Source organism: Rhamphochromis sp. 'chilingali' (assembly GCF_963969265.1).
Source record: "Rhamphochromis sp. 'chilingali' genome assembly, chromosome: 21".
Classification (NCBI taxonomy): Eukaryota; Metazoa; Chordata; class Actinopteri; order Cichliformes; family Cichlidae; genus Rhamphochromis; species Rhamphochromis sp. 'chilingali'.
The window spans coordinates 21,521,942-21,544,354 of record NC_137949.1 but is presented as its reverse complement, the minus strand read 5'-3'; the positions used below and the strand labels follow the sequence as shown (position 1 = coordinate 21,544,354).

General features: G+C 42.6%; 1 protein-coding gene across 1 annotated transcript; it reads left to right on the top strand.

Annotated features, from left to right (window-relative positions):
* The first annotated feature begins 3,267 nt into the window (after positions 1–3,267).
* crip1 (cysteine-rich protein 1) lies at positions 3,268–7,279 on the top strand. The gene is made up of 5 exons (XM_080870866.1): positions 3,268–3,432; positions 6,132–6,226; positions 6,416–6,473; positions 6,831–6,875; positions 7,025–7,279. The coding sequence occupies exons 1-4, from the start codon at positions 3,393–3,395 to the stop codon at positions 6,869–6,871; spliced, it is 234 nt and encodes a 77-aa protein (XP_080726992.1). The 5' UTR covers positions 3,268–3,392; the 3' UTR covers positions 6,872–6,875; positions 7,025–7,279.
* The last annotated feature ends 15,134 nt before the right edge of the window (positions 7,280–22,413 follow it).

Sequence of the window (22,413 nt, the reverse complement as noted above, 5' to 3'; positions counted from 1 at the left end):
ACCTCGCAGAAATTTGCTGGGGATCCTTCACTTCTTAGTCAAATGTGTAACCTGCTACACTGTTGAACCTCATGTGTGTTTAACACTCTCATCCTATATTTCTTGGAGCCAGGAAGCTAGAGGTCTAGCTGGCACTTGACAATCCATAACTTTAGGCATAAAAATAATTTCGATATAATTTGAAGGACGAAAAGAACTCAGTCCCCTTGCTTTTGTCACGAAAGGGGAAAATAGCTTTGTTTGTATTTGTATTGGGCTGTAAGCACATTAATTCCTGCTGTACACTTCACCATTTTATCATGGGGACTGGCTCAGTTTTGGAGCCAGCCTCACGTGGCCATCTGCAGCTTTTAATCCTTTTTGGCTCCGAAGACTTTTGAATTTCGTGACTACACCAAGCTGAAAATGGAGTCCATTATTCCTGATTCAGCAGAGTTCCATCAAAGGTATAACCTCAAACCAACTAAAACCAGTTTGTCCAAACAATTCTGCCACCCTAAACAGCTTTAACTCTTAAAAAGCTGCAAACTGAAGCTCACATCTGCCTACAAAGCTCAACCCGGCTGATGTGCATGTGTGCACTGTTGTCTTCATGTGGTTCTTGAGTTATTACTGTGCTTGATTAGTGATGTAGAACATAAAACCTTCACCTTAATCTTGCCTATTTAATGGAGTTGAACTAATCTCTTTTTTTGGTGTAATTACAAGGCAGCAACTCATCAACCTCAATGGCTGGACGAAGCCCAAGCAGACTCTGGAGCAGATCTCAGGCCACTGAGCCATAACACCGCTCCCTTGCAGCTACCTGGGTGGCAGGGAGATTAGTTCACCAATTAATCATTGAAGATTAGGCTTCAGCCTTACATCTCTAATTTAATGGAAACCATCCCATGAAGAAAATTACATGGTGATCTTCTCAAACCAACGATTTAGCCAAACCTGCAGGTTAAACCTTCGCCGTGAACCACATCTAACAAGATTTCAACCATACTGCACTGGATCTTCTTTTTTTTCAGCATTGTTTAATTTTCCCCCGGTGCACAGAAATTTGCAGTGCCGAGGACCTGATTAGTCACACCGCTAGCACTGATGGAAGCATGTTAGGTTGGATTTCTCTTTTCTCCCTCTTCGTTTTGGTATGTTTCCCGCCGCTGTTAAGTAACACTGCTGCCTGCAGATGAAGAAGAAAATAATTTAATGCCTGACACCTAACATTAGAGGGATATGGGTTGGATCTTGTGTTTAGGGCAATTTCAAATGATCTTAGTGAAACTGTCGTCTTGATTAGCTCTGCTATCCTCGTGAACGCTAAAGATAGCTAAAGGTAACATCATAACTGATTTTTTTGCTTTGTTTTTGTTTTGTTTTGGTTGTCATAGTGATCTAATTTCCATAAGCTCCTCAGAGGGTTTGAGAAGTCCTTCAGCTGTGGCAGACAACAGGCGTGTCTGTATGCGCAACATGCTAAGGTCCTCACTCATACACATATGGATTGTTATGCAACAATGGCTTTTCTGATCAGGTCAAAAGTCGCCCTCGGTTGGGTGTGATCGGCCTCTGCTGAGGTGATTACGGCAAAGAACAAGCATGAGAGTCAACTGACATTAACATTGTCATGAATGTGATGCAATCTCACGCCAACAGTGACTTCTTAAAAGAATAAAAACCAACAATAAAAACAAGAGAGCAGGTGCCGTGCAGCTACCTCCGCACGCAGGTGCACAAACCTTTTGCAACATGTTAAACTGATCACTTAAACTCACTTAAAGTCATTTTTTACTTTATTAATTTTATAAAAGTGAATATTGCTACTTATCTTTACATCCATGTGTGTTTGGATTACTTCAGATAAGCTTGCAGCTTGAGTGGAAAACGTTTCAATTTCACTAATTAATTCAATTATTTTAAGCCATTTTCTGTTTATGTTTACATGTTCTTTTCACAGAGATTTAACCCCTTGATTATAATTGTTTTTGGTTAATTTGGAGATTTGTCTGCCTTTGAGTCTTACCATAGTCAAAGGAAAGGTTTTTTTGAGGTATCATATGGGTCAGGGTGTCAAACTTAAGGCCCAGATGCCAGAATCAGTCCAGCAGAGACTCTAATCCGGCACATTGCATGATTTTGGAAAACGTGACGGAGCGCATAAATTTTGGACATTTCGGACAGCATCTGAAGCTGGGTAGAAGTTTTGCGATGGAGTAGGGCACTGAAGTAGCTGCCTTTTGGAGCAGCCTAGTCAGAGCCCAAAGCTTAGTCTGAAAGGGGCTAACCTCAAAAGAACCAGACATCAGATCTGCAGATAAGAGCTGATCTTTAGTGTCTAGAAATTGTTTTTTTCACTGTGACCAAGCATTCGCTTCCTTTTTCTAATGTTTTTCAAAGTTTAATCACTGTCTACATTTAAAGCATGTAATTATTTTTTGTGTTGTTAGCTTAAACACATTGTGTTTGACTCTACTTGGCACTTATTTGCACAGAGTAATTCCAAAGAGTACATACATACGTTTTATAATGGCTACAGAAAACCTGCACTCCTGAATACACAAAGCTCTTCGTGCACAGGTGTGTGCACCTCGACTTGGATTATTCATCATGTGGATTAACTTGCCAGCCAGCAGTGAATAGCCATGTGTCAAACAGATCGATGATGATGACAATGAGGAGGCCCCTTTTACCCTCCTTTTAGAGAAGGAGCTCAGGTGTGGGAGATTCCTCAGGATAACATTTTGTTGATACTTTCTTATAGGAGTTACAAGTCACACAATCATTGTTTTTAAAGTTTTAAAATGAGGGAGATGAGAGATTAAGTGGACATGAAGATTTAAATATGAACAGAAGATTTTCTGGGGATGAATAATTCAGTGTGTTTTTAAAATAATTCATCGTATGCAATGCTACACTCTAATTAACTGATCGCTCATTAGTTTAAGGAGAAGATAACAGCAATTTAACATGATTATATTTATTTAATTATACAACATTAAAACAGAGCAACTTTTGATCGATTTCATCATGTGACCTTGAAAAGAAGAAATGCTCAATTTGCAGCTCACAATCAGGGACAAAGCAAAACCGTGTTTTATAATAGTGCAAAAAGAAATGCACTTTATGTGTAGCAAGCTCATTCTTTAATTTCGGTTCCTCGTGTCATGTGCTCTGCACGTACACGTCTCTTCAACACAACGTGGTTGAGGCCTCTCCCACTGCAGGAAAAAAACACAGTCGAACTATTTCCTCTGCGCTATAAATGCAGCACGGAGCGCGGCAACATCTGCACTTTAGAGCAGGCGTGGTCAGTCAGAGCGAACAGGTGGGCCGGTGACAGCTGCAGGAAACTTTATCAAGACTTTGCTCTCTCCTCCAGACTATCACTCACAGCTGCAACAAAAATGCCGAAGTGCCCAAAGTGCGAGAAGGAAGTTTACTTCGGTAAGATCTGAGTTCTCTATTACAATTTTACTCGTGTACTAACACTGTGAGAAGCATCCGGGATTTTCTAGTTTTTAAAAACCGGTGGCTTTTTTGTACAAAGGACGAAACAGGAAACCAAGAGTCTGACAGACTGACTGAGACGCATGCCTTTCACTTGCATATTAGACGGGGGGGGGGAAATAGTAAACCTGTATATAATGCTTTCCTGGTGTATATTAATAACCTGCTAATGTTTAGAAAATAAGAAATAGTGCATGTTTTGTATTTTTGGAAGAGTTTAGCGTTAAAAAAGCAGTTAAATTGCTCAAAAATACGCAATTTACAGGAAGTCAAAGTATGCACGAAGTAGGATGAATTATTAGATTATTGCTTACACCTGTGATACATAATATTATCTATACTGAATACACTTAAGTTTTGACAATCACTAATAATAAATTAAGTGTAATCAGATAGTTACACAGATAAATAGCAGTTTTAACAGGTCACTGCACTCTGGAAGCTTTCTTGCTGTCAGACTACTTTAGAGTTTGAGGTCTTTGCTCCTGGTGGAAGTGGTTTGTCCTCCTTAATGAGGGATGAGTTCCGTGAATAATGACTAGACCAAGGAAACAGGTTTCTCCTCTGCTTAAATACACCTCCGTCTATCTTGTGAGAATGCTCTCAAAGCAGGGACCAGTTACAGCATCCGGGTAGGAAAAAGGGGGGCTCGCTCAGGTTTATTTGTGTCTTAATCCATTTACCACATTGTCTCCTGCTCAGTAGCGCAACAGATAAATCTTCTCTTGGGGAAGTTGTATAGAAGCTGAGGCCAATGCAAAATACAAAGACGAGTCTTTGGACTGTCAGTCAGATGGATGGTCCGTGTGACTTTCCATTCTCCCTGCTCATGGATAAACTCTTCCCTCTTGGCCAATACAAGCAAACCAATTTGTTTTGGTCAGAACAAGCTAGTCAGACATGGCTTGTTTTTTTTCCTCTTTTTTTCCCCAGTGTAGGAAAAGAAAAAGTTTATATCCAGCCGAAGGAGAAGAAAGCTAGAACAAAGCTTTGCCTTCTTTGTGTGTGCTCACAATCTTCTCGTTGTCTTGAATTGTCTGCACAACCGTCTCACTCCTTTCCACATCAGTGTGCGATTGTCTTTATTGCACTTCACTCCCCTCGCATCTTTTTCCATCTCTTTTGCTGCTCTTCTATCTTAACGTCAGCAAGCTCTCAGATGGAAACGATCAGGCTACCGCTGCCTGCCTGAATGATGGAGGTCCAAGTCAAAAGAAAAAAGAAGCAAATACTTTGCTGTTGATGGAAACTTTTCAGACACTCGTGCTTTGTGCTGCAGGACCGCTGTTGGGAGCAGGGCAGTGTGTTGATTAGGATGTGTAGAGATTGTGCGTGCATCTTTAAAGTTTAACATTGAGTCTTGTGTGTTTAATTTACCCACATATAACGGATATTTTTAATCAGCCAGAGCCTCGGCTAAGCAGCTAGTTATTTTTTTCTGGACAGAAATAAATGCGGGCTGTTATCTGCTTTCTCATCTAACTCGCTAAATAAGTGTACTTTTATAAACACGTGCAGAAAAAAGTTCTCATAACTCTAAGTGCTTAAAACTCCCTGTTTATTTCTCCTTTTTTAGCATAGCAGCCTGTCCTTGATAATTTGGGAAATTATTTGAAAGTAAAAGTGGGTGAGTCTCCCCTCCCATGGTACGTTTCTCCATTCAGATTTGCATGTTTGTGTATGCTGGACCTGCTCCAACGAGCTGCAGATTCAAAGCTGAGAGCGAACTTCGTTATTCTTCTGTCTGGCTCGCCTAATTTCACGTCATATTATGAGGTAAAATAAATACTGCAGCTGTCGCACAAAACAATGAGACTATCAGATTTATACGCGATCAAGGGAGCGTGAATGTGCATCATTATATTCTCCTACATCACTGTCAAGCCACTGTTTGCTCAGCGCATTGGTTTGTTATTTGAAGTTAAGCACGGTCATTGTTTCAGGGTCGGACTTTTTTGTCCACCGCATTCAGCTGAAAAATTTTCAATGAGTTGGCCTGAGAGAGAGGCTGACCCCACCCTGCATCCACCATCTGTTGCATAACCCCGTGCCACATCGGGCTATTCTTGGGAACTAAATAGGTCATTTCCTGACATTTTGACAGTTTCATTCTTTCGTGCATCCGCTGTCCTTTCTCACTTTTTAATTTTTAGAAAATCTGCAGAGGCTAATCTTGTCTTCAGTTACCCCTCTATGGCTCGGAGGTCTGCCTCGCTGAACCTGAGCAGTTTCTTGGCTGCAATTCGACCACATGTTAGCATGTGACTTGTCTTCTCCATACATGAAACATAGGTCTCTGCTGAGTACGGTTCCCTCCCACGTTTACAGTCCTTATGATGGATCTTTGTGCAGAACAGCCCTGACAATCTGATTAAAAACTGGCTATATCAGGGTTTATGAGGGACGCTTCTCAGGGACACTTCGGGCTTCGAGTACCACACCCAACTTTTAAACAGACACTGAATTAATATGTATACCTATTATTAATATACCCCATATGCGCCTCAGATTGTGACTGGCCCAGTAAGTTATCGTGGAAAGCTTCCGTGTCCTCTCCAGATGATACTATGTGTGTTTGTGGGGATGATAAGTTAGAGTCCGCTGTGATTACATTTGATTTTTTTTGTGCTTTGCAGCCGAGAAGGTGACATCACTGGGAAAGGACTGGCACAGGCCCTGCCTAAGATGTGAGAAGTGCAGCAAGACTCTTTCACCAGGCTCACACGCAGAGGTGAGATAGTCAAATCACATGAAAATATCCTGTAGTTTCACCTCCTGTGTGCACGGTTTTATCACATCTGCATAACGTTGAAGTGTTTTACTTTACTAAAACCACCTTCTAAATACACTCACAATGCAGACATGCACAGTAACAGCTTTACTGTTTCCAGATGGTTTGACACATGTTTGCCTCTTACAGCATGAAGGCAAGCCTTACTGTAACAAACCCTGCTACGCTGCTCTGTTCGGACCTAAAGGTAAGCGCATTCAGCTCGAATAATCCAGATTACACAATAACTGAACTCGCTCTGACCCCTCTCGAACAGCACAATCAAAAAACTATAAAAGACAGACGCAGTCACCTTTGGTACTGAGACTCAGGAGCTGCGCCCTGATTGGGGATGATGTTTTGCATCTGTGTTGTGTAGACTAGAAATGGTCCTATCAGAGCACACTTATCAGCTGATCGCACATGCAGTAAAACATTTAAACGTCTCTTTAAACTCTCAAACCAAATGAAAGGATTTGCTCTGTCTTAGATTCCTGCAATGTTTAACAATTTAACCAATGTTTAATCACTTTTTTCTAAAAATCACTGTCTTTCTTCCTTCCAGGATTTGGACGCGGTGGAGCTGAGAGCCACACATATAAATAAATAGGTATTCACGTCCATCGTCCTTTCATTCATTTGCTTACATTTGCTCGTCTCCTATAGTTTCCATGCCATTTTCATACACAAAGATAGTAAGCAAATCCCTTCTTGTACTTTGCTCCTTCTGACGTGTGTTTTTCTTGGCGTCTCTGTCAGGTTCAGGGGCCCTGCAGTGAAAATGTTGCCTGGAAACTACATGGAAGAAGCCAGCATGCTCAGAAGTCACAATCAAAACCAGCAAACAAACCGTGCTCTCGTTCAGACACATTTTGTGTGCGTGTTCTTTTATTTTATGAATTTGAACTCTGTCGTCTGATTTTTGCATTCCCATTATATGTTATGAAGTGACTGTCCTCTGGTCTCATCTTTTTATTAGGGCGGTCAGTCTGATTAAACACTTTTTAAAATTTGTGTCGCTTCTTTTGCTAGTTTTTTGCTCATTGACTCTCTGCAAACTTTAATTGATCCTATGCATGGAGATCTAACTAGCTGTTGGAAAATAAGGAGAACATATTGGAATAAAAGCCAGTAACAGCCAGATACAATACACAGCAGTAGTTATTGCGCGATGATAAACTTTTGTTTGGATTAGATGATCTTCATCAGCAGGCGGAGCTCAATTGTGATGAGCTTGTGTATTTTTCTTCGCACTTCTCACTCTAAATGATATCATTTTAAAAATGTGTGACAGAAAACACAACACGTGTGGGAACTCGATGCCATGAAAGGTCTATTTCTGGACCCACAAAACTTGCTAATCCACAGGATGACACATTAAAGAGAGATTTATTATCAACATTGTCCCAACCTATGAAGTAAAGCCTTACCCACAGCTAAAAATAAATGCCCAGTGCAGATGCACTGATTACCAGGTCAAGCCAAGAAGAATAACCCATCAGCCTCCTGTTTTTGTTCCGTTTTATGATAATGGAAGATAATGTGAGTTATGACTTCATCCCAGCAGCATTAATGTTTCCATTTTAGTAGCTGGCTTTTGAAAGGAATCGACACCTGAACCTTGACCAGGCCGCTGGTTAGATGGGCGGTTTGAGTCTTTGCAGCTCGCCGCAAATTTCCGCTTGGTTTCCAGAGTTTTGCCCTTGAAAAGCAGAGCAGCCACCATCGTCTCTCTCCCTCTGCCGTCACAGCAGGACGGTTGCCGTGGCAACAGACACAAATAAGCCACAACAGATGAGCAGTGTGTCCGTCAGTCTGGCTGTCACCCTTTTTGTCTTAAACAAAGAGGCTCGCTGTCAGGGGAAAATCTCGAGCAAGGCCTCAGACACTCAGGCAGCTGATGAAGGCATGCAGAGGATGTTTGGCAATCAAGTCATTTATTTCTGCTTCTCCTCCAAACTGGCTGCGACATACGGTGTAAAAAAAAGCCTGTTCATACATGCTGAAGGTTCTGTCTAAGCACTTGTTATTTTCCGGTTAAACTGCATGATAATGCCGGTGAGACATTATCAGGGATTGATTGCAATCTAGTATGATATAAACATCTGTATTTCTATGAAGAAGACCAGCTGATAAATTCCCAGAAGTGCCACAATAAAATTTTTAGTTTTCAGAGTTGTCCCCTTCAGGGCATTAAAAGAAAATATGTTTTATGGAATTAGCTTTTCAAACCCAGAAGCTACAGTAGGCCGGTCTTTTATTTACGGTCTTGTACTGCACTTAGCAAGCTTGACCATGCTGACAAACTACAAGTTGAGACGATGTGTGACGATACAGACACCATTTAAAGAAAAAAGTTACATATTTTTGAATTTGATGGCAGCAGCATGTCTTGTAACAGTTGGTACAGAGCCATGTTTACCACTGTGTAGGATCTCCTCTTCTTTTAAAAACATGATGTAAACATTTGGGACCTGAGGAGTCCAGCTGCTGGACGTCTGGGAGAGGAATGTGTTCCTATATTTGTCTTGTCTAGGATTCTAGTTGCTCAACACTCCTGCGTCTTCTTTTGTCGCAATTTTTGTATCATGATGCAACAAATCTTTGCAACATTTAAAGACTACAGGGAGGTCGGTTTAGCACCTGTATCCCTCTACTATGAAGCCATGCTGTTGTAATAGATGATAAATGCAGTTTATCATTGTTGTGCTGAAATATGCAAAACCTTCCCTGAAAAAGATTTATCTGGATTCGAACATATGTTGCTCTAAAACCTGTGTATACCTTTTAGCACTGATGATGCCTTTCCAGATGTGCACAATTTGCTAGGCACCAATGCACCCTCATAACATGCATTACATCAGAGATGAAGAAGGCTGTTAAACAGGTGGACAATGATCTACAAAGAATTTCAAATGTCAATTCATCAGACCACAAAAAAATGGGTCTGTTTTTGGATCATGTTTATATTTGTCTTTCTCTCTTCATGATGGAGCTTTAACCTGCATTAGTGGACAGCAGAGTGAATTGTTTTCACAGACAGTGATTTCTGGAAGTGTTCCTGAGCCCATGCGGTGATTTCCATCACACTGTTATGGAATGCAGTGCCGCCTGAGGACTGGAAGCGTGCAGACATCCATTTTTCCCCACTACTGATTTGCAGCCCTGTACCTTGCGCACAGAGATTTCTCCAGACTCTCTCAATTTGTTGATGATATTATGCACCGTAGAGGATGAGACACTCAAAGTCTTCACAATTTTATGTTCAAGAACATGATTTTCCAGCCTTTTATTGATGGCACCCAACTTCTTTGAGACACGTAGCTGTCATCAACTTCAAAAGAAGCCAACATTTTTCTTAAAATATGGTTAATTTTCGCTGATTAAACATCTGATATGTTTTCTATGTTCTATTGTGAATAACATATGAGTTTATGAGATATGCAAATCGCAGGTAGCATTCTGTTTTTGATTACATTTTTCACCAAACTCGAATTAACAGATGTAAATTTGTTCTGAACTAGATGCCCGTATCAGTACCGGTTAAGAATTTCCCCCCAGTGCATCCGTTGTGCATACAGCAGTAAACATCCGCTATTACACAGTCAACATCCAGATCAAGGTCTTACACAAACAGATTGGCCAGTATTTCTAAAAGAAAATGGAACAGCTTTAAATCCATCAAAGATATCAATCAGTCAAGTAAAATAACATCTAGAAAAAAGGAAATCAGACATTATTAGAAACAATATTTAAACAAATCAATAAAAATATGAAGCACTTACAAGCCAGATATGCATCAGTAAAGTCCAATAATGATAATGAAGGTACAGTAGAAAAGAATTGATCAAAAGCTTAGGCAGAAACTTTTTATATTAATCAAGCAAATCTATTTAACACTTATGGATGTTTACAAATATAAAGCAGTGAAAAAGTGCTTAATTTCTGCATTGGAAAACTAAATGATCTGAATGGGGGGGAAAGAAAGTCGAAGCAGGTTCCCTGCTTTTGAATAACTTTATTTGGAAGTTACGAATAAGTAGGGTTACTTTTCTTTGAATTGGTATAGTGGGGTGCTGTGCATCTAAATGCCTCCTGTGATGATAATAATAGCTACCACTGTGGCTTCAAACATTTCCCTCTCAGCTTTCTGCACAGGAAATACCACATCTTTGTGGTTGTGATGCCCTCAGATGTTTGTGTGAAATCTGCAGCTTTAGTTAAGTTCATAGCTTCATGGTAAACAGCCTTTAGTGCCTGAAATGTGACCATAAGCATTGTCAAAAACAAAAGTACATGCATCAAACGCAGTCAGTGATGAGCACACTTATTCCTGGCTCCCAGCGGCACATACATGATTCATGTGGTTGAGGCCTAATTTATTAAAGTGCGAATAATTTTGCTGATCATAAAGAAAGCATAGTGCAGGCAGTACACATTCACTAATGATGACTTACACAGCACTTAAGGTGAAGGGCTTCCAGGGTTTTTTTTTCCCGTCACGGTGGAAACCAGGGTAATTTGCCAACACAGACCCGCTGTGTCAGCATGAAAAAGAAAATTAGACCCATGAACCTTTTAAAGACTGGAAAATAATTGTCTCACAGCTGTAATAACTCATGCACACACAGACCTGGGAATGCCGCTAGAAAGATGGACTAATTCTTGGAAAAGATCCAGTTGTTGTGAACGGGATCCGCAGCAGTTGACAGCATGAAAAGGAAGGATAAATAAAACATGTAAATAAAAATAAAACACATAAGTGCCATTCTTATAGTTTAATTTAAATTATCACTAAACATGAACAGCACATAAAATTAATTACAAGCTCCACAGCAGGTTCTAACTTCTAAATGTTTATTAAAATCTTCTTGAAATTTTATTGACTTTGGCGACCCCTGGTGGCAGTGCAAAACGCTGCATGCTGACCTTGTCCCTGTTTAAAAAGCTGGAGGCGGTTTGAAGGTCATTTTTTTATGATTGGTGGAGCACAAAATCAGCAGGTGAGGTCATGGCAAGGATCTGTAGCATCCTATCATCCACCTGAAAAAGCAGGAACAGATGACTGACAGCAAAAAGTGTAGCAACACTTTAATTGTGGTTGAAATCAAAGTGCAGAGGCAACAACATTAAAACAAGACATGACCAGAGATGTTTGTGCTAGAAATATCTGGAAACCTTAAAAATCATGATTCTTGTCATATCTGTAATAAACTTCATGTCTTTCTTCGTAATGTGTTGTTGAACTATGTTATTCTGGAGTTTGGCTCGGTTGTCTGAGTGAAATGTAAATAAAAACGGAAAAGCAGTGTCTTGCAGATCTCACAAACCCAGCATATCAAATGTTTAAACTGAAAAAATGTTGAATTTTAAGAAACATATAAGGTCATTATGAAACTGATGGAACAGGGCCATGTTTACCACAGCGTAGCATCCCCCTCTTCCCAACAGTCTGCAAACATCTGGGAACTGAAGAGACCAGCTGCTGGACTTTGGGGAGAGAAATATTGTCCTATTTTTGTTTTGATATAAGATTCTAGCTGCTCAACAGTCCTGGGTGTTCTTTGTTGTATTTTTCAGTTTGTGATGCTGTGACTGACAGGTCTGGACTGCAGGCAGTGCGGTTAAGCTTTCAGATTCTACTATGAAGCCATCCTGCTGCACAGGACAGTTTCCACTTTGCCTCAGTCCTTTTTAAATAAGATTTGGCCAAGAGAAGATGGCAGTGTTTCTGGGTCTTATGTACATATGGCTTCTTCTTTGCATGATAGAGCTTTTTTGGAATTTTGTACATTGGTTGACTAAATCCAGCCTCCGATTTCTAGAAGGGGGTTTAAAAAGGACAATGCGTGAGAGCACCGAGGGACAGGAGGGATATTTTACATCCTTCAGTTTAACAGTGAATCTGTATCAGATGTGTGAAGCTATGGAAGTCCTAATCTGGAGCGCACCAGTTTATACATTAGGCCTATGCCTCTGGCAGCACGCTAATATTCCTCCAACATTACATCAGTTTTTCCTACAGGACTGGTCTGCTAAGAAATTAGAAGGTGTGTTTGTGAAAATGTTCCTTACACCCGCACCGGCCTGTGAACACGTGGTAGAATGTCCAGCCGGCCATCAGCTGCTAAACCTGTTAGTGGGATTTTTTAAAAGACAAAAAATTAGAACAGGAAATCAACTGTATACTTTTCACTCACTTAAAAACTGACCCTCGCAGGTAATTAGTAATAACTGTTAGGAGTTTAAAAGAGTTGTTCACTTTTTCCCCTCCGTTAGAAAGAGGGATTTCTCTTGCTCTAATGGCAGTAATTCAGTCAAGGTTAGCAATTTTCAACAAAGCAATTTTCCTAATTGCTTCCAAGTTTAAATATGATACTGCAAAGATGGCTAAAAATGACTATTGTTTAAATCATAGGAGAAAAAACCATCCTGCAAAAGGAGCTCAAAGGAGCTAAGATAATTATCGAGCCCTTTAGGCCTCTGATTATTTAACCACAGCAATATGAGATTTGGAAATAACCTTTGATTGAACTGCTTACAACTAATCTCTGTGTAAACAGATGGAAAATACCACTTTCATATTTGTCCAGCTACAGCCAGCAGTCAGTTTGTATAGCTCAGCATAAAAACTGAGGCCTTCAACTTCAAACATGCACCACAACAGGAAGTCCCCTGCTTCAAACTCCATTTGGTGTATAAGTGAGGAAGCTAGCTTCATTTCCACAACGAAAAGGCTATTTCAACACTTTTAATGTATTGTTAATCTTCATTGTTTTTCACTTAAGTCTCTCTGTTTAAGCCCCGTGATAGACTCACAACCTGTCTATGCTAGCAGCTAAGATGCTAAATTTGATAAGTCTAAAAAATATATGGATTTTTTTTTTGAAAGGTGTTCCCATCATTTTCTTCCTCTACCTCATCTAGAAAAAAAATCTGCTGTTATTTAAAATGATTTAATTTAACTTCTTTGAGGTGTGTTGCAGTCGCAGTATTGCTTTGGACATAGCTAGGCTAGCAGTTTCCCCAGGTTTACAGTCTTCATGCTAAGCTATGCTAAACAGCTCCTGATTGTAATTTAACAAATTAGCGTATTTCCCAAAATATTGAGCCGCTGTTTTCAAAGATCAATTTTCAAGCTTCCCAAATCCTCTAAAAGTATTAAAAGGTTGACTAAATGTGGAGCAGACATTCTTGCATTTTTAATGGCTTTAGTAGTACGTAGTAGCAGCAGCAGTAGCAGCAGCAGTAGCAGCACGGTGGGGAGAGGCTGCACTACTTAAAAAGCCAAAAGACTTCTTGCCTTTTTTCTTTTTACCAGCATTTCAAGGAAGGTCAAGAAAAATTTGACCTTGAGTGAAATAAACAGCAAACTATTGTTTGTTATTATTATTATTAATGCCACCTAATTTTACTAATTTTTTTATGTGGTCACCTGCAAACACTCCAGTTGGACAGTATCACAATCCTCCACACTCCCATTATCATTTTTGAACTGGCTTTGGCAAAATAAAATCCGGTGTGGGGAGTTTGTAAAATGAGTCTTGCAGAAATCGGGTAAATCGGGGTCATCTCTATCCCCGGTGAGGATCCCAAAGCAGCCTGTTGGCTGTATATGTTAATTTAGAAGTTCAGTTTTCCTTTGAAAGACTGTGTAGCAGGAGAATAGCTGGAACAGCTATTGTGAGAAGAATCTGGTCCTTACTTCTGTTACTGATTATTGATGGCTTTCTCAGATACTCTCCCAGTCTTCATCTACACCTCTTTCACCCCTTGATCCCTTTCTTTCTACCCTTCCCCTCTTAATTTCTTTTTTCCATCCTGCCGCCTCTCCTATTTTTGTCTTCCCGCCTTCACCCTCCTCCTTCCCCTGGTACATTATTCCTCTCTTCCCTCTATCCGCCCTCTCATCTTGTTTACAGGGATTGGGCTGGAGTTGATTAGTGCTGCTGGATGTATCTGTTACCGCTGCAGTGCTCTGTCTCAGCAGATGTGTATAAATAGACCCTCTGGCGTTGTAATTGCTAATAAGGATCCAGTGTGTGTATGTATGTGCAGAAACGATGAACCGCTGCCATGAACGCTTGTATGGGAGCCAGCTCCCAAAAAACCACACAGAGAGGGGATAAGTCGGCCTCTCCAAGCCCACGAGAAAGCCTCTGCTCTGAGGTAGTTAATGAGACGGGAAGGCCTCCGAGCCTGGGCTTGGATGTTTGGGAAAATAATAAAAAATCTTGTTTTTTTCCATGTGTTTAAGCCAAATGAACGAGTTTAGCAAGCATTCCTCTCTGTTAATATGGCTTCAGGTAGTTTCAGTAACAAGGGCCTCCTTATAAGAATGAAATTCAACTGTATTTTAGTCTGTTTCACACTCTTTGCACCCTCCCCTCCCTCTGTTTAGGAACGACTTGAGAAAATAAACCATTTGCAACTGTGGTGAAACAATGCCATTAATCATTTACAACAATAAACGGGGATTGGAATAAAAGGCCACGGATGTGGTTCTGTGAGGCTGCACTAATCAGCATCCTATCACCATGTCCAGCATCTTAATTTAGCACATTAGTATGCAAACCTTTGCTAATTACGCCTGAATGCAACAATATGCACAGCTGCTTGTGAGGTGGTCAGGCGTTCCCCTCCCGCACCAACTTGGGGCGTCGCAGAGCAGCCTTCAAACATTTCTGTGACTCTGTGCAACCAACAGTTCACACCCACCTCATTCCATAATTATTAGCCATCTGTATAGCGGTGAGATGGAAGCCAGGGTTTGAATGCAGTTTATTTTGTCACTTTTTTGTGCTTAGTGAGTGCAACCAGATGAGAAATGTCTGAAAACACGCTCCAGTGTTCTAATAAGTGGTTATTAACTCTGGAGGAAGGCTCCTCAGAAAGCTATAAGGTACAATAAAATAAGAGCTGGTGGAAATATATTTTGCAAAACCTTTGAGATGATTGCACAGAGAGATAGCTGAGGGGTATATAAATGTCTGCCACAAAATCAGCTTCAGTCAGTCAAAATGTTGCTGAGATGTTTCATGTTTGAAATGGATGGATATCTTGAAAACCTTTCATTGTCTGGACAAAAAAACAAAACAGATTAAACTTAAATCAATGAACCCTTTATACTCTTTGTTGTAACCTTGAACTTTTCAGCAAACGTTTGGAAACATTTGTCAGATTTTAGGTGCCACATTTAGGTGGCAGATCCGTCCAGGATTTGGCAGGATCTGGACATCAGGCTGAGAGTTCTCATATCACACCTCCTGCTGGGCTTGGCTCTGATGGCCAGACACAGAAAGTAATATATCGGGTTTGAGCAACAACAAAAAAAATCCCCACATTCATTTCCTCTCTCTCTAACTCCCACACACACTCTTGTTCACACACACTCAGGGAGAGCACCTGGCTGTATTTGTCAAGTTTCTCTTGACACATGTTGTCTGAGCCTTGGGGAGGGATTTGGACTGTATGAGAGCTGTTATAAATAGCCTCTAGTCTCTCTTTGTTGATGTGATGGATGCTTTGCAATACCGGCGCTGATACAAGTTATCATTAAGTTGCAGGAATGTCTTAGAAGTTACTAGAAGATGAATCAATATCACTTCCTATTGCAAAATGGGAAGCGGATTTATCAGTTAACTTAGACCTAAACTTCTGGTCTCAGATTTGCTTAAAAACCTTTCATCTAATTAGAAATCCCAGTCTTCAATTAATTCAATACAAAATATTACATAGAGTGCACTATACAGGTCATCGGATGTTCAAGATGGGCTTTACGTCTACCAACAACTGCTCACACTGCCAAACCAATTCACCGGACAATTATATCCACGCTCTTTGGTTCTGTCCACCAGTTCAGAAGTTTTGGCGCGAGATATGTGAAGACTTATCGAAGTGTCTGAAATGTAACATTCCAACTTCCCCCTTAGTGTGTTTGTTGGGCAGCTTAGATAATGTCACTTCAGAAAAGAATATCGCCCATATGGTTTTCACTGCCCTATGCATAGCCAAGAAAACAGTCCTCATGAACTGGAAAAATAAAAATAATCTTAATTCTAACCAATATAGAAATTATCTATTAGATTACATTAATCTTGATACAGCCTCTGCCACCACATCAGATCAATTGCTCTGGGCTCCTTTGATCAGCTCCATCACCTAGTGGGGGTGGGGGGTCATAGTTTGGTCCCGCCTTCACTGTTGTGATTGGTGTGGGGGTAGGGACAGGCTTAGGGCGTCGGGGGGTTCCCCGGAGGCATCTTCCTTGGGGGGCTCAACCCGGGGTAGCGGTCATGTCCGGTTAGGGGCTCTGTTGGCTCTCCGGTGACTGTTTCCTCGCGGCTGCGTGCAGCGGGGCTAGGGGAGGGTCTGTGCTGACGGACGTGGGTTACTGACCTGGTAGCCTGGCTGCCCCTGGGTGGGTCCGGGATGGGCGTGAGGTTCTGGGGGCGCTCCGTCTCTGGGCTGGGACCCGGACCGGGCCTCGGGGGCTTGGGTCCTGGTTGGTGTGTTGCCGGGGTTGTGGGCGGGTGGGTGCATGGGGGCCCAGCCCTGGAGCAGGGTGCCGCCGGTGCGTCGAGCCACCTGGGGGGCTCTTCAACTGGTGGGGGAGATTGTCACATCTTGCAGGAGCTTTCCTCTCCTCAGGAGCTGCCTCTGCAGGAGGGGGAGATACAGGAGAGGTGGAGGAAGATCTCAGCCTGGGTGTTTATTGTCTTATGTAGTCTGGAAGATGAGTGGATGGTGGGGTGGGTGCAGTTTTCTCTGTGGTGGGGTTGGGTGGACTGTCCCGGGCTCTGTGGGGCCGGGCGGCGCTGCTGCACTGGGCCCGGTCTGGATGGGCCTGGGCCCCCTTTCCCTGGCGGGTCGCGGAGTATGGGGGTGCCTACTGGGGTCAGCGGGGGAGCTGGCCCCAGGGAGGGGTCACCTGCCCCTCCCTTCCTTCCCTCCCCATCTCCAGCTGCCTCCCTCTTCCCGCTCCACCACAACCACCCACACATGCAGGGCCTTGGAGTAGGGGTATGTCACCAGGGTGCAGAGGAGGCTACCCCCCCCCCCCCCCCCCCCCTGTCCCCTTCTGGCTGCCTCTGCCTCAATTTTATCCCACAACTTAGACATTCACATTACTCACACTCTCATTACACATACATATAGGATCTTGGGGGTGGGCACGATACACGGAGTCCAAAGTACCATCAGGGTGTACACCCCACCCCTGGCATCGTTGCCCACCTCTCAATTTTAAATACACGTAGACATTGAGGGCTAGCAGGAGGGGCTATGCGCTTACCTGCTGCTCTCTGGCAGGTAGCTCCAAGCCCTCCTGGGTTTTAAATGCACCTTAGAACACACATGCATCAACATTACAATGAGCGGGTGGAGGGAGGTTCGGAGTCTTCTCTCACCCCCGTTCTCTGCGACCTGCTGGAGCAGGGGGGCTAGGACTAGGAGGAGGAGTTGGCCGTCCGACTGCGGTCTGGAGTGTGGAGCCTTCCTGCTGCTGCGGAGTCGGGGCGGTCTGCCTCCCCCCACCGCAGGGAAAAGGGAAACACCACCTGGGTCTGGGTGCAGTTCCCCCCTCCAGGGGCGGGGGCACCTAGACCCGGTTTGTAGAGTACGCTTGGGGAGTGTGATCGTGTGTACAACGTCTCTTTATGTCTGTCTCCACGTTGGTTGAGTGTGGAGTAAGTGCATATGAGAGCATGAGGGTGGGAATGGATGTTTGTATCTGTGTGTGCCTGTATGTCTGTGTCTATATGTCAGGTTGGGTGTCAGGCGCCACCTCTCTGGGGACATCTCAGGCCCTCCAAGGTTTGGAGGCCTATCTCCCCCTACCACCACTTCCCCTGCCAGTGGCGGACCCCCTCAGACATCGGTGCGTTGGTGGTTCTTTGTGTCCGGGGATGGGCGTCCAGGTACACACCGGCTCACTCCTTGGCGGCCGCTTATCGGGGCCTGGAGCCTGGGGCTCGCTCGGGCCACTTCGGAGGTGGGGTGCCCCCGGCCTCTCGGCCTGGGGCTCGGTCACTCAGGCGCAGCTGGCTGCCGGCGGAGCTCACGGGCGCGTCACTGCAACTCCCCCTGGCTTCTGCTCCGCGGCTGCTGAGTGAGCCCTCATCTGGGACTCTCCTCAGCTCTTTCCGGGACAGTGGCGCAGCTGCCCCTCTGTTGGTCTTCCTTGGTCTCTTGTGTTCTGGGGGCCTCTGGATGTCTGGAGTTTTGATCTCCTCCACACCTGCTTCACGCCCTGGAGGACGGGGCTGTGGCCCCCCCACACCCTCTAGCAGATTATTACATGAAGGAACCTTTTAAAAAAACAAAAAACAAACGCGTCCATGCTCACAGGTGTACACACGGGTGATCACACCCACAAACTACACCCTTTTTGGCTCCTACCTCAAAGCACACTGTGTTCTGTTGATCTTATGTGCTGCACAATAATGTTTAACATTTAGTATTTACTGTCATATTCCCATATATCATTGTGATGTTGTTTATTCTATTACTCTTGTTCTCTTCTGCTTGCTTTCTTTTTTCTTTCTCAGCAGGTGATCCAGGTGATTGATATATGCATTTTTTTTTCTCTGCCCGTTCTGTTGGTTTTTGTCTTTTGCCCTTCTCCCCCGTCCCTCTTCTCAGCTGTTTCTCTTTCCCTCTTTCTTTCTCCCCTTCTTTCCCCCAGTCAAGTCTGTCCCGTATTCAGTAAGTGAAAATAAAATAAACAATAAAAGGTGAATCAAATGGACCATTACGGCAAGGCTGGGATGGTCAGTTTGGTAAAGTAAATCCGTTGGGCATCTTTCTTTGCCTTTAGACAACAATTCTGATGGCAAAAGAGCCAAACGGGACAGGCCAAAAAAAAAAAAAAAAAAAAAAAAAAAAGGAATGTCTTAGAAGTGTTTTTAGATGTAAAAGATGAGTGCAATTTTTCAAACTCAACCAACGCTCAGAGATGGATGTGATGGAGGTGTTGTGCAATTTTGATTCAGTGTTTGCAAAGCTTTGCCCGCCCTGATCTCTAATTTTCTCCAGCTGTAAGATAGGCAGATAAAGTTTTGTGATGCCTGTTTCCCTCCTTGGCTCCCACTCCTCCTATTTGTCTTCCTCCTCCGCCTCCTCCGCCTTCTCCTCCCACGGGCTGGAATGAGCAAAAAGAGAACGAGAGGACACATCTGAACAGCATGCTGTTCTTGTTTGCCTTTCCCAGACTGCCCTGCTGCTAGTGGGAGTATTCAGTTCCCCACATCACTTTATCTCCACTGTCAGATCCTACAGTTATCTCTTAAACATCCTACACAGTCACAGCCATATAGACCCAAGCATCATTGCTACAAAGGCTCAGGTTTTTACAAGTTTCATGCTCTAACCTGCGCATGCGCATCCTAAGCTGCAGTGAGAAACCTTTGACACCTTCTCTCAGAAATAAACTCAATAATGAAAATGAAAGTTTTGTATTACACACTTTTGTTTTCACTCTAATCTCACCAATAAGAGCAGGAACTTTATCTTTAAGAGCATAACCTCACAATGAGGATGATGTAATGTTTATCTATGTATTCGTCTACATATATATAGATACATAGCTAGATAGATATTAGGAAACTGGACTAGACTAAAAGACTAGAACAGATGGATAGTGTCTGAAAGCTAGATCCTGAAGAAATGGGAATAAATCCAGCAAAGACCTGAGAGATGCAGCTGATTGATCTACTGTTCGTTGAAGCCTCAGCAGAAATTGTCTCAGTGGAAGGGTGGTGGTCAAGAAACATTTAAGGAAGAGAAAGAGGAAAGGCTGTAGGCAGTACAGTTATGGTCTAAATTAGACCATAACTGTACTGGAAACCAGCAGAAACAGGACCGAGGAGCGATGAACCCAAATGAGAAACTTTTGGTTTCTCTTCTATATGGAGATCTTTAAGAGATTAAACTGTGTCGAAGAAGAAAGACGGTCATACCAAATATGAACAAACTGTTTTTGTCTGATTTACTGTATTTCCATGAATATTTAAATAGGTTGGAATAAATTGCTGCACTGACTTGCTGTCATGTCCCAATTTATGATACCAAATAGCGTACAGCTATATGGTTAAATATGACATAAGCCAATCAGATGTGATTAAGCCATCACAGAACAGCCTGGCTCTGGGCACAGAACAGCTTCCTCCTCCTTTCCTCTGCCTGAATGAACCGCTGCAGCAATGCTGCCCCCTTGTGTGCTGGCTGTGAAGTAATGCAAACAACAGCAACTGTCACTGTTAGAACTTTATCAGGTCTGGTTTGGTGTAGTGATCGTGAGGGGTGAAAAAAGTGACTCACAAAGTCATGCAGAATATTTTAAAACTTTAATATACAGTGCTTCATAAATCATTACTAAAAACACAGGTGGTAAAAATCAAAACAAATAAGTTACACTGTAGTAAAAAGCACTTGAGATTCCTTTCTGTTTTCATCATTAGTGTGAACCTCATATGAAAATAGCATAGAAAGTATGCAAACATAGAATTCCATTCTTATATAGATTTCTAATCTTTAGCTAAATAAACCTTTTGTCCCCTCAAAATTCCCTTAACCGGCCAGAAGAAACAAGGAAAGCTCGTGGCCTCGACTTCACCCACAAGTCTGCTTTTAAGAAGCGGGAACACCTTTTTTCTGTTCAACATCCCCCCTCCCTCCCCCGGCATGAACCCAAATAAAAAGAAATATAAATTAACATATCAAACATGTGAACAGTCTGCAATTTCTTTTCTCCGCACTAACTGGTGTACAGTTAAACATCTTACCTATCAGCAGTCAGACACACACAGACACGCGTTCTTTTAACACGGTGCCCCCCCGCCCCACCCACCCACACACACACACACACACACGTGAACAGTTTGTGCATAGACCCAGGTTTAACTTGTGGACTAACCAGTAATTGGAGCCTTTTCTCCCCGCTCCCCCGAGCTCCCCCACTGTGGTTTGTCCTTTAAAGGAAAATAACCCTTTAACCCATTTGTTGCCATGGCAACAGAAGCTGGCTCTGGGCTGAAGGGCTTAACACAGATATGCAGCGATAGACAGATCAAAACACACCGTCTCCGTGGTCCGATTCGGCGCCTCGTATCAGCATAAAGTAAACAGAAAATAGGCGACCACAGATGCACGGCGTAGGGTTAAAACGATTTCGATATCAGCCTTTGATCAGCCACACTGTTATACAAGTCATTTAAATAGCTTCCTTATCACAGCTATACCACTAACGTGCATTTTATTTTATTTATTTCTTTTGCACATGTTTCCATTTAATTATCAAATGCATTTGTAAGCTGAGTCACGCTGTCCTTTAGCTGCTGCTGCTGCTGCTGCTGCTGACGACCCCCTCCCCACAGCTAAGCTCTCATTGGAGCGTGTTGGTGCCACAACAATCCATATGCAGACTGAGACACTTTTCCATGCTGACTAAAGAGAGACACTATTCTTCTCTTCTGTCGCATCATGCTTCAATTTAGAAACACCGAATATCAGCAACCAAGTGCAAGAACACGAGTTGAATAACGGCACCGACATTTGCCTGCAAAGAGAAAAAAAAAATCAGGTACTGAAGTAGAGAATGGGCCCTCCCTTTGTCCCTATCTGTATGTTTTATAGTAAACAGTCTGTGTGAAGTGTTTATAGTAAACTTAGGAGCAAACACTCGAGGGGAATTTGTATGACAGCGATAAAACTCTGTAAAGTTCGAGCTTCCATCTCTCTTAATGCCTGTGTTTCAGCTTTTGCCAGTAAATTATTTACCATCATCAACAGTTTGTGGGGAGTGTAAATAATGAGCTGTGGCTGACAGGTTTAGCTAGAGGGCATGTGTAAGAAAAAATAATAATAAAAGAGCCAGATTTAAGAATCTGTGAGACAGACGAAGCAAAGAACTGCCTCTAAAAACCTACAAAATATGACATTTTAGTCTGAACCAGCCACAAGAAGAAATTTCCTTTTGTATTCCGTCGGTAATTAGATGGAAGTATGAGGAAAAAGCATACTGAGGTAGAAAGTATGTGCTAAAGGCCTACAATATTGGTTCAGTTAGCAGTGAGCAAAGTTTCTGCTGCTTCACCCATTTGTTGATGGAAGTAAAGAATTTACTTACACAGGATAACGACAATTTTAGT

Bases quoted from the DNA above. Each gene is read 5' to 3' on its own strand.
- crip1 (XM_080870866.1), top strand. From the start codon at position 3,393: ATGCCGAAGTGCCCAAAGTGCGAGAAGGAAGTTTACTTCG. The intron at 6,227-6,415 runs GTGAGATAGTCA...TGCCTCTTACAG, and splicing joins CACCAGGCTCACACGCAGAG to CATGAAGGCAAGCCTTACTG. The intron at 6,474-6,830 runs GTAAGCGCATTC...TCTTCCTTCCAG, and splicing joins TGCTCTGTTCGGACCTAAAG to GATTTGGACGCGGTGGAGCT.